This window comes from Vidua macroura, chromosome 5 (genome assembly GCF_024509145.1).
Source record: "Vidua macroura isolate BioBank_ID:100142 chromosome 5, ASM2450914v1, whole genome shotgun sequence".
Lineage (NCBI taxonomy): Eukaryota > Metazoa > Chordata > Aves > Passeriformes > Viduidae > Vidua > Vidua macroura.
In genome coordinates this window covers 35,021,914-35,035,027 of record NC_071575.1, presented here as the reverse complement: position 1 = coordinate 35,035,027, position 13,114 = coordinate 35,021,914, and the positions used below count along the sequence as shown (strand labels likewise).

The 13,114-nt window shown below is 36.2% G+C and overlaps 1 protein-coding gene across 4 annotated transcripts in view; it reads right to left on the bottom strand.

Moving 5' to 3' along the window:
• The window catches only part of PPP1R12A (protein phosphatase 1 regulatory subunit 12A), a 112,734-nt gene that overhangs the window by 49,814 nt on the left and 49,806 nt on the right, over positions 1-13,114 (bottom strand). For all 4 annotated transcript variants that reach the window (XM_053977374.1, XM_053977377.1, XM_053977376.1 and 1 more), the window contains exon 3: positions 570-688. In XM_053977374.1, the coding sequence (XP_053833349.1) occupies positions 570-688 (119 nt within the window). The remainder of the gene's footprint in view (positions 1-569; positions 689-13,114) is intronic.

The following is a 13,114-nucleotide window of genomic DNA, read 5'->3' as shown; positions in this document are numbered from 1 at the left end:
ATTTAGTATTGCACGTAAGTAAAGCCAAGCATTTCAAGAACAACCTTAAAAAATCTAGGCTGAGGAGCATTCCAGAAAAAACTCTCAAGCAAGACTGACAGTACTGTTAAAAAAGAGAACAACAAATTAAAATAGAGAAATAGTAATACAGACAAAAAATACACACAACTGTCTAATCTGATGTTCGTTGTGTGTTAACTGTAAAAACTGCTAATCAAATTTCTGTTAACACTACCAATTAACTGAATCAAAGCCTTTGCAAATCCACTGTCTACTTCCGTGTATGGTATCTCTTATTTCCCTGCAGATCTTGTCTTCCAGTTTCTTTTCACCATTTGCTTAGGGCATTAAATGGGTTTAAGCATATAAATTAAAACTGGGCAAAGCCTGAAATAATTACTAGTTTACTGTTAAATTATGTAAATCTGTTTTAAGAGACACTTAAACACTATACATCCTATACTGACCAACTCTCTTAAGAAAATTAATTGACTTTAACAACCACAATTTAGCCCAAGTTTTCAAAAATACATTTAGTGTCCATAAATACAACCACCCTTCTGTATTACCTTGTCTATTTACTTCATTCTGAAGCAGCTCTTCCATTGCCTCTTCTTCAGCAATATCTAATGGAGTGTCTCCTTCACTATTTACAGCTCCTACATGTGCTCCTTGACTAATTAAATACCTGTCAATAGACAAAGAAAGAAAGCCTGTAATTAACACAGCAAAGCTGATGCTAAAAAAACCCAAACCAATGTATCAGCCACTAGAATATAATATGCACACATAGAAATAATAGAAACATTTATATTGGGTATAAGTACCAACCCTTTTGACTGTCTGCAACCTGTGAATACCCGTATGTCTTTTCATCCTAATACCCATTAATACAAATAGCCTTCTGGTGTTAGTTTGCCGAAAAGACTCCTGACAAGTTCAATACATACCTGAAAGAACTGAAAGAAGAAAATGGCTAGATAATGACCAAAAGTGATGACAAGATGAACAGGGATGGAACCATCAATTCCTGTGACCGCCTCTTATTAAGCCACTTTTCCTATAAGTCAGTGGCATATACAATTTGCCAAAATGATGACTCCTGATCTCTTTGGCAGCTTCTTAAAGTCAATAAAAACAAAACTACATCTCCTTCTAAGTACCCATAAGGTCAGCTTTAGTGGGGAAGAGGCAAGGGGGAGAAAAAAACCAGTGCTTTACACATTTCAACCCCATTATGTTTTCTTATTTAATATGTTACTGTCTCAGGAGTCAAGAACCCAACATTCTCAATTTCCAATTACATCAAAGGATCAATTCCAACAGTAGGTCACTGAAGTATTATATTATTTAACTGTACTAAACCATAAGCCTATGAAGTTATTGACAAGCTACAGTTAATGAACAATTAAAATTTATCAATAGTCTTGCAGATTCTGACCATAATATTTCCATTTACCTAATAAATGCAATACTTTGAGGCATGACAGGAGACAAGACAAACAAAAAACTGCAAACACACCTCCTGTCTTGCACAGCTTAATTCATATATTCCATATATTTGAGGAAAAAAAATATCAGGACATATTGAAGAATCAATCATCTATCATAACAGGTGTACGAAATAAAGAGTGCTTTCCTACCTTCTCTATTACAGAATGCCAAATTATGCAGGAGACAATCAGAAAATTAATCCATTACTAATACAAATGCTTTGAAGTTCTTTATTGCTGCCTTAACTTCTGCCAATTAATTATCATCCTAGACAGCTGGAATCTTTATCTTTAACCAACAACTCAGAATTAAATACTCTAATATATCTGTATTTTTAATGTATGACTTAAGTAGTACTTGTTACTAAATCTCTTATGTCAAGAAGTGGTAAGAACTAGTAGATCACAAAATGAAAACTAATTCCCAGAAATGCAACTATTATCTCCTGACATATACATCATCAGTTGCTATCAACAGCTTTGATGCTGGTATACCACGCTGGTTTTATACTGTTCTTGAAAGAGTGCTGTACTCTAACTCTGACCTCCCTCCCTTTAAGAGATTGAACTTCTACAGGAATGAAAAATTAATACAGAGGAACAACATTTCTCAACAATACTAGTTGTATTAACAGTGAAACAGCTCCCCAGGTCACAGATCAGGTAATTACTGTGCAGGCATTTGCTAAACAGGCAGGAACAGCACTGCGGAAATCAACTCTTTTATAAAGTCGAAATAAAGTCAACCACTTACAAATATATCTTCATTAAAAAATCCAAGTGACTATTAAATGTTCTTTCAATGTTTACGTTCTAATATAGACAGGAAAAAAACAATATGTATTTCCACATAATACCACTAGCAGAAAATTAAACTACTTCTGTAAGGAAAATACATATCTCATTGAAGCAGTATTTGATCAGCTGGGTCAACAATTTATAGATATGATAAAAGAAGGAATGCATTAAAAAGTGTAGGGAATGAATAAAAGGCTAGCATAGCATTTTAAAGAGTTATTATTGCTATAGATGGACAACTTCACAATCAATTGATCCTTTAAAGCAGACTTCAAAATGAAGCTGCTTAAAGATCAAAATCAGATCAGCAATGCTAGGGGATTAGTAGGCTTGGAGAAGTAGTTACCTGATTTTCCTTTTGCAGGTGCTTACAGGGCTTTGGTTTTCCTGGGTCAGCAAAGTAAGCATAGGTGAACTTGCTCCAAGTTCACAGGATTTAAAGGGATGGAAGAAACACAACAAAGATAAAAGGCGGCACACTCCTTGCCAAAGAAGTGAGAACACAATTTTCCCAGCCTTCCTTCAGCCACTCCAACTAGGCCTCTCTGCTGCTATCCCTCTCAAAAAATTAACAGTGATCCTCAGGAAAATTGTGAAAAGAACATTATTTATGATAAACCAAGTAACTCAAATTCCAACTATTTTAAAGACACCTTTTAATGTGCAAACATTTTTCACCTGATAATGAAATCTACATTTGTTCTCTTTTCCATATCATTCAGATTACCTAGTCCTGTAAAAGTGCATTATGCATTTTTTAACTTACAGTACAGCTACTTTCAGCAAAGCAATGACAGAGTTCACATGGTACGTAAAGTCAACCTGCTACCTACAGAATCAACCATTTCATTAGAAACTTAGTACTACCAATGGAAAGGAGAGGAATAATTTTCCATATGTAGATAACTTGACTCTGCATTGCATACACAAAGAAAATAGATTTGGCAAACAAGACCAAGCAAATGATGCCCTGACTTTGTAGGGCATAACTGAACAGAAGACAGCACCAGAATAATCCCAAGAATGAGATGATTTTCCTGTTTACATAAGAAAAATATTTCTCAAGTGAACTGTATTTCAAACTAAATGTTAATTAAAACTTATATAGTATGACTTCAAATAAGGGTGTATTTAACATTTCAGTTACCCTGGTACCATATACTAAAACCTTCACATGTTACTGTGTATTATTGTGTGTAGGTATGTATGCATATATTAAGACTTCCATGTTTTTGGAAAAAAAACCCAAAAAATGTATATAAACAACTGCTTGTATTTTACCTTTTTAAAGTAGATGTTACCTTCATCTTGAAATTTCATCTTTCTAAAGCAAGCAAACATAATGTAACTTCACTTCCTTGACAGATATTTAATTTATACAGCTACATGTATACAGTGAAAATGAAATTGAAGCTGTGTAATAAAAAGTCCAGACCCATGCATTTTGACACCATGTCTATAAAAAGGTGCTTTATGTAAACTTGGAAGCAGTGAAAAAGTAAGAACATATAAGATTTCCACCATCACCTACTAAACTTTTTTTGCATAGGACTTGAATTTGTATCTTTTGAAATTCACTTGTTCAAAAATGGTCAGAAGAAAAATTCAGAAAATCCAGTGATAATCTATACAATATATTGGTTCATTCTAAATCTAAATAGATGACGAGGAAACGGTAGTTTGATTCATACCATCCTGTTTATCAAGTTAAAGCTTTCAAGTGTTAACACTGAAGCTAAAGGTACCACTTTTAGACTCTTGGGGTCTAAATATAGAGAACTGTAAGTATCCCAGGAATACTCAGAAAGAGAAAAGCAGCAGAAGAAAAGAAAATAATTCCTGATACTTTTGTCCTGATATTTCCATGACAAGTATCATGCAGTCTGGGTAAGACTGGAAGAAGTTCGCTTAGCAATACCATTGTTTTATGAAGGCAAATATACTTCTAACTGAATTTTTTCTTTTAGGAGTCACTGCTATATACTCCTCAACAGCTACTGAAAACTGAAATTAACTACTTTGAAAAAAAAAGTAAACATTTTTTTTTCTAGAATTATTATGAAACCCAGATAACCCAGATACTCTCCCATCCTCTAGTGAAAAAAATATTTTTATATCACGAATAAAGGGCTGGAATCTCAGTATATCTGAGACAATAAGAACCAACCCTCTGAGATTACTGTACTAAAGCCAAACAGTCCACAACAAAACCAATCCCTGGAAATAAAAAAAAAAAAATTAACTAGCAACGTGGCCTACATTCTGAATTAAAAAAAAAAAAAAAATCCCAAACCAATAAAAAACCCTTACAACTGAACTTTGTGTGTGTGTACATCTGTTAACAAAATGCATATATAGACAAAAAGAGAGGAAAACACCTCTCTCTGAAGACACTTTGTATACAAAGTTGAGTCATATCTCTGAATTTAGAACTTAAGAATCTGAAAGATGCTCAAACTTGGATAACAGCATACACTGCAGATATCATTTTCGTATTATTTATCTCAGCACCAGAAAGAGGGGCATATGTTTACATTCGAACCTTGGCCCAGTTCACAGTATCTGGAAACAAGTTTGCAAAGTCATTACAGACATAATTAACTTGAAGTACTGGCTCAACCTGAAGGTCACCAGAAGGGTGGCAAGCCCAGGGAAGGGCAGAGCAGTGGCCATTACAAACTGCTTACTGAACTCTTTGGACACTCACTAGTGCAAACAAGTGGTCCCATCAGATTGCTCAGAAGACTGGACAGCAGATCCTGACTCCTAAAATGTGATGAGAGGGACCTGACTAAAAAAATGTTACATATACATTTTAATAAACATGCTCAGTATGTCCTTCCTGGAAAACAAGGCCTAATTGCCAGTAGAGGGCCCAACTAACAGCACAACTGGTCTGCCAAGAACTTTTAACTAATTAGCTAACATTTAAGATGTCAGCTAAACCCAGCTGGTTTAAAAAAAATCCATACATGGTGGCGTTCAAATTAATTCCATGAGAATCTTAACTGAATGATAATAGGGAGCCAGAGACTGAAAACGCATCACTGTATTCATGCAGCTGTGTAAACCGTCATTTGAAGAAACTATGAAAAAAATTAAAAACTGATGATTTTGGAATATGTATTTTAATTGTTTTTTTTTTAATAAAATACCTTTCAGTATGGTTTCACTGTTTATTTTTTTATCATATAAAGTGTCAATGCACTTGTAAAAGTATATCTTTATAAAACATTCATATTACTGGTAAGAATACATTTATAGTAACTCTGGCCAAACAATTAGATCTTCAAGAGACATTTAACAAATAAAAATATAAAATTTTAATATTACTATTTCAATTTTTTTTTTAAGTTGAAGTACACTGAAACCTGATCCTTCTCTTGCTTTAAATGCCTGGAAATATTTCTTAAAATATTTTCTAACTATAAAATAGTTCCACTCTGATTTCCTAACAATGTTGTTACTAACTCAGACAAGGTAGAAATACTACCTCAATATTACTTATCATTTCCAAATGTAGTTTTGTTTTGGTCTGGTTTTATCAGTTTGGGGTTTTATATGGTATTTAACTTTCAGCAAAAATAAACTTAAAGGCCAGATAAGCAAAAGTATACATACCTGTATGGACAACATACTGAGATACTGGATTATAGCTTCTATGTGATTCTTGAATTATAAGGATGCACTTCTCAAAATAAGATATTGAAGAAAGGCCTGGTCTTTTTATTTTTCTTAAATGTCTTAAAATAATACAAACCTGAAGCAAATCCAGTAGCATTAGAGTGACATTATGCTAAATTCTGTTGTGGTACACAGTATAAATATGCCCTTTGTCAGTGGGCAAGTCCCACAGAAAACATACAGTTGGCTGAACAGGTATGAACAGCCAGTGTACAGCCACCTCTCAATCACTCCCTCACGCACCCTCACAATGTTACACTCTCTTTTGAACATGTAATTCAAACCCCAGATAAATGTAATGACAAAAAGCCACAACTTCATGGTTTTGGAAACATGTTATAATCCCTAGAAGCATTTGGTGGAGAGTGTTAAAATGTGTGCAACATGGGGCAGGCAACAGCAGGTCTCGCCAAGTGAGGAGGAGCCCTGCCTGCCTGGGCAGGGACCCCTCACACAGCCCCTGCTCTGCACCACCGGGGACTCTCCTCACCCCCTGGAGAGAAAACCAACAGGTTTTCCCCCAGCTCCCCTCAACTCCTTTCTCCACAGCTGAAGTACTACTGCAGTTCTCTCTACTGAATCTATGATTTATAAAAGAAAATGAAGGCTCCAAATACAGAATCGGAACCAAAACTGTAGAAATTCAAGTGGGCCTAGAATCCTTTCTCCTGCATGATTTTAAGATCAAAGGAGAATAAATCAAATGACTTGAAAAACAAAGTCAAACTCGCAGGGATGTCTTATTCAGGCACTCTGCAAAATGCCATCCCACACTGTCAGTCGCTGCTGTGCCTCAACATTCTGCCTCTGAGCATTTAAAACTGAACAGAGACTGGCACAAGAAAGACAAGCTTCTGTGATGGCATTTAAATTAAACCAATTAATGAAAAAATTCAGGCACTTCTAAGGTTATGCTGTTTTGCAAAATCCAGAAGACTTTCAGTCATCTTCCTCTTTTGAAAAAAGAGTGTTGCAGCATTTTCTAAAAAGGAATGCTCCCCCCATAAGCAGTATCATCAGCTAGTAGCTGATGCAAAACACCAAGTTAAATCAGACCAATTAGGGTTATTTGGCATAACTAGACAATTATTTACTCTGAAATACATTAGTGATGATTTTAAGACAGCTATTATCATCAAGAGACCTGAGGTAAATTTATGATTTTTCTCTTGCAGAACACAAACCCCAAGAACTTCTGATAGTTAGAGATGCTTAAAAAAAAAGAATAACAAAAAATAGGTGAGAAACAAATGGCCAAAAGATTTTAAGCAAATAGAAGGAGACATTTATTTTCAATTTTCATCAGGATAATCCAGACTAAAGCATGTATCTTTTTTTCTAAATAATTAATCAGTTGGCAAAGACTTTTTTATGTCCTTCAATATGCAACAGCTCTTGCAGATAGCATCAAATCCAGCTTCTGATTCTCTCCCGTGAAGCTCTTATGAAAGGCATCTTGGACCGACACACATCTTTGCTTCAAAATTGTCAAATACTCCCAAAGCTATCAAAATAGTCAAACAAACAAACAAAAAAATCTTCCTATGTAAACACCACTTTCTATCACTTCTAAATATTGTACCTATAGAAAAAATATATTTATGATTAGGAAGCCAACATTCCATAACATACCAATACATCACTGAATTTTGCACATAGCTGGCTGTTCCCAGCCTCCAATGCTCCAATGCATCCTTTCATATGCCCCAGGAGGCACACTAAGTCGAATCCCATCTGTCTTCCTTCTTGGTATGCAGGAGCATAAAAGAAACAGTGTAGATAACAGTATCTGGTTAGTTTTAGTCCTCTTGATCTCCAAGAAACCTCTGAAAGAAGCCAGCTCTAGAAATACTGGTACGTAGGTGGCCAGCTAAACTTAACAGTGCAAAGATGGAACAGGAAAAATTCCAACTTGCAGCATCTGAAAAGCAACTAAGCCTTCATATTTTGCCTTATCCATATAGAGGGAAAGACATTTGAGAGGTGGCAGGGCAATGTTTAGGTGAAAATAAACAGTGAGCGAAGCAACTAAAATTGAAAACATGAAGAAAGCCATATAGGGAAACAAGGCCTACTTCAAAAAAAGGACAAACCAAAAACCAACCAACCAAAAAAACCACTCTAAATGAAGCAGCACCCAAGAAAAAACTGAAGTGGAACCTGGATTGCCAAGAGGAATACAGGGCAAAAATTTCAACAGGAATGAAATGAAGCAAAACAGTGTAAATCAGTTTTAAAGTGTATATCAAATGTTATTTTCATTATGCACTTCATGAATGAGCGTTCATTTTGAAGCTTGCAGCATATTGTGCAAAAGTGAAGGCTGAGTATGAAAAACATCTCACTGCAGCTGCAGAGGTCATACTGTAACTCCAGCTGACAACACTGCTTGAAATGCTTTCTCATAGCAAGTCTCCAAGCATTTGTGGTGATTTACCCAACCATCATCAAGGTGAACAATTTGGATTGTGTTACAGTGGTTGAGAAGAAGAGATAACAGCAGCATGGAGGCAGAAGAGGAGGAGGGAGAAGGAAGACCATGCTGCTTCCCAGTTTCCTCAGCTAACAAGAGATGATCCCACCAGCAGCTCACCATCCCTCCTGCCTTATGCCAAAAGCAGCATTGCTATATTTGGGTATGGTAGCATCAAAAATAATGATTTTACCTGTTGATTTCTATTTCAGCAGAAGTTATGAGCATGGACTTAACAGGCTTGTTTTTCTCCAACAGCCACATGGTCACATTTATAGCAGAAAAAATTTAAACCAAGATCAATTCTTTTCCTGTGTTAAACAGATCTTAGCATATACATAACTACTACATCACAGAACTTATCTTACTTGTAATATTATGTAATAATATAGTAAGCAGACCTCTGTAAAGCAACATTACTATCACAGTGCAGTTTCTAGCATCACTCAGTAGTACTAAACTTAGTCTGACCCCCATTTAGATACCAGCAATCTGCACTTCATAGCAATTGTTTACATGTTCAGTCTGCTTTGAATTTCCTTGAAATCAATCTTCTTCCAAAAGAAAGTCCTACTCTTCATTCAAATTTGATAAGCAGTATCTTGTGTGTAATAAAGAGGTTTCAAATAATTACTTTCTTATACTTTTTTCCTGTCAAATCCACTGGTTATAGAAAACCTTCACATTTCTGTGTCTTAGTGTCTGAACCCAAATAACTCACTTTCATCAATGAACAGCAGCCCTTATGTGTCTAGAGACACCATGGCTACGTCTACATGCATTTTAGAAGACCTCAAACATCTTTTATCCTACCTCAGTCAGGGATAAGACTAGAAAAAGACTAGAAAAACACACACAGATTATGATCGTTTGCACTGAAATGACGCAGTTTAGGATAGCCAACAAAAGACATGGCTTTAAGGCAGGATAAGTAGGTCATAAATTGTTTTAGTGTCACTAGAAAGTCTACTGTATATGCCAAAATAGGGTCAAACTCACAACAGAGAAAACCACTCAAGTAAAAGCTGAAAGAAAATCAAAACTGAGATGCAGAGAAGTGACAATCTATACCACAACCTTGTTTTCTCCTAGAACACAATCCTCAAAACCAACTTTGTTAGGAGTTAAATTATTTTTGTATCAGATAACTCAATAAATACTATATTCAGTGGTCAACAGCACTAATAAATCCATAGATTCCACACTCTACAGATGATCTATCATCACCTCTGTCATATAGCAAATTTGAATCGGTTGATAAGGCCCTCACATGTGACAGTAAGCCATACTCACCAAGCCTTTGTGCAATTCAGAACTTGGTTGCTCATGTATACAATATAACTAGAGCTGTTCTCCCATGTTCTAGTCCTACCTAGAAAATAGGAACTTACTGGTGGCAATGGGCAGTTACAAGCTATCAGCCAGGAAGGACCTGAGTGTTGTTTCTTGTGAGTCTATACAAGTTCTCAGGTTTCCATATCTATCACTCTTCTGTATAGGTTCTTTTCCATATGTACCACCTTCAACTTCAGAATACAGATGTATGACATCTACTCTAAATTGTTCTCAGAATACCAATAAAATCAATGTTTTGTGAGAAACAAGTAAGATCTCTCCTATTTCACTTCTCAAAGAATGATGCTTTTTTCAGACATCAGCTCCATTTTCAAATTCCTTTTCAGCCAAATATTAAGAGTGCGCTGAGCATTACAATGGGCATCAGTCCCTTGACCTTTCATTAGACTGAATTAACTGCTAAACTGTATTAAAAAAAAAAAGATGTTTCCCATTAAATTGTGTTCCTGAGGAAGATATCTCTGAACTTAATTTCTATTACATTTACCCTTAGAAGAACAGGAACACTTACTAAATACTAATACACTAACTAAAAATATTTAGGGTCACAAGTAGAGATGCACACAGTAAGCCAATCTGAAAGAAGGCAGCTACAGAGCACACACTTTGTACATTCTACAGTGACCAGCTCTCCTTGACTCCCTCACCTAAACAAACATGTATGAAAATTGGTTAAGTCCTAGAGTTTCCTCTAACCCATCAACCATATTTTACTGTGTATTTCTGCCAGCTGGGTTTTATCCACACATCAGATCACAGATACATAGTAGAAAAGATTAAACTCTACCACATGATTTCAAAAAGAGAACTTCGCCATGAACCTTAACATTTCATTAGCATTTCATTTTTCTTATGACATACATACAAGAAGCAAAAACATGCTGGAAACAGGACACTGCCACAGTACATCTTCATAAAACAAAATGCCAACTGATACTACCTCACTGATCTTCTCCCAGTCTGTCCACTATTTTATCTAACAGAATTTAGCTTTATCCTTGCAGATAACTAATGCAAGTTTGGAGAAGGAGGAACTTTTATGTTGCACAGAGCATCACATTTTTGACTGGAAGGAGAAGAGACTAGAGGACATGTTTTTTTCCAAATCTGTTTTTCCAGAAAGAAGGCAATAAATGGAAATTAACTGAAACAATCTTCTAAAGCCTGCAGTGACCTTTTCCCAGCTCTCAAAACAAACACTGCAACTTTATCAATATCAACTTGTAAGAGTCAGTCATTCTTCTAGAAGAGATGTTTTTCCTTGGCTGGGAATATATCTTTTTTCTCTGTTTTTGTTTTGTCACATGGCTTGTTTTATCCTTCTGAAGTCCTCTTCTCATTTTCTTGAGTGGGTTATATGATGTTTCATCTTTGCTTGCTTTTCCTTTTAATTCTACACCTCCAGTTAACATGTCCCAGTATTTAAATAAACATTTTGGATCCTGACAAAAACATCCCTTCACCTTGTAGCATCTCTCTAAGACCAAACTCCATTCCAGTTTGCATCATCAGTTTGCATGTGGTTTACCTCAGACCACAAGCTTTACCTTGTTGTTCAAAAATCCAAATATCTGATTACTCTCCAAAGATCCATTTCTGAATGTATCACTAGTAATATCACTTCCTATTCACTTAATTACAACCGTAACTCGTAACCAAGCAGAAGGAGATAGGAGCCATCCCTGACATTTTTATTAGTGTGCTTTGCCTAAGTAATGTTTTGCCCCTTAGGATTAAAATGGGTTACATCAAAAGAGTTTAGATTAAAAACTCACTAGTAAGTAACAAACAGCTTCAGATGATCAAGTTATTAAAACTTTCAGAGAAAATGGATTAAAAACAACTGCTTTGAAACATACTTTCTGGCACCAATACCCTCAGATATCAGGAAAGACCGCTGAATAAGTACCAAGTGGCTCAGGCTCATGAGGTGGGAGATGAAGCATGGGACTCCACCACTGAACACCAGCTCTACTCAGCCAGGCTTCTGATCAGAATTAAAAGATATGACTGAAAAGCAGCTTAGAATTTTTTTTTTTTAACCTGCATATCTATGCCATGTGCTGCTGGCAAGCCAGGTCAGCTCAGTGATCCAAAAGAGAATAAAGCCTCCAAAGCCCCTGAAGGCTATTCTCATGCTTATAGTTCCCACATTGTTGTGTGATCATTAGATAACTCAAGAGGGAAGGTGGAGGAGGCAAAACCAAGGGAGGAAGTGAGTATCTGCCTGCTTCTGCAATAATCTCAAGTTAGATTACTCTAATCATGTTGTCAAAGTCCACTGAATTCTCTTGACTACCTGTTGCCAGATGAGCACTGGTCCTGTACCACAGGCAGGAATCACTACCAGGCAGCACCCACAGCAGTCCTCCCAAGGCAATTAGAGCTGTAAGAAAACCACCTATCACTGAACATCTAGCTATCCATCTACAGGTTTGCAGGATTGTCTCAAAGTCCTCTGTCTATCAGACAAGGATCACTCATTTAGTCTTAATGGACTGTTACTAAAATAAGGAGATCCTGGGACAATGGTTTGCAAAGGATTCAGCAAAGGAGTTTGGCTGGGTTCACTTTCAGGTGTCTGGGTCTGGAAGAACAGATGGACATCAGCAGCAAGCCTGTGGTTACACACAAGCCTTTTAAAGTCTGCTTTAAATATTAGGGGAAGGAGGGGATATATAACATAGGAAACTTCGGGCAGAAAGGAAAAGTGGGTGTTTTACAGCAGCAGAGTTGGTCAAAGTACTATTCTCTTCCTAAATAAACTGACTGAGGAGACTCTGAACTTGAGAGGTTTTTCTGTTTCTGACTGTAATCATATGCTTCAGCCTTTAAAACCTCTTAAATAAAGAAGGTGTATTTTGAAATTGCGCTGTCTTAGGATTTGTATGAGTATCAAACTACAGGTACCAAACATGCTTTTCAAACATAAAAGCTACCATACAGAATTAGTCCAAGTACCCAGTTAACATCAAGCCCATCTCGAGACATTAAGATCTCCAAGGAGAATAAAAGTAGAGCAAATACATGCTACTTTTCATATAATACCTTTACAACAACTTTCATAGACTTTCTCAACCAGATTCCATTTGTATGTATGTATTCCGCCTTAATATTTTTAACGTATCCACCCTCCATGGATTTCTCATCCCTTGAACCCTTGAGGACATTTGTCAAATTGTTTGTAATACCTACTGCATGAAAGTATGAAAATGCTGTTCTTCCTTCAGCAGACATCTCTCTTACCCTTCAGTGTTTGGGTGGGTTTTTTTGCAACAAAACTGTAACTGTCACTGACTTTATGTTAGTT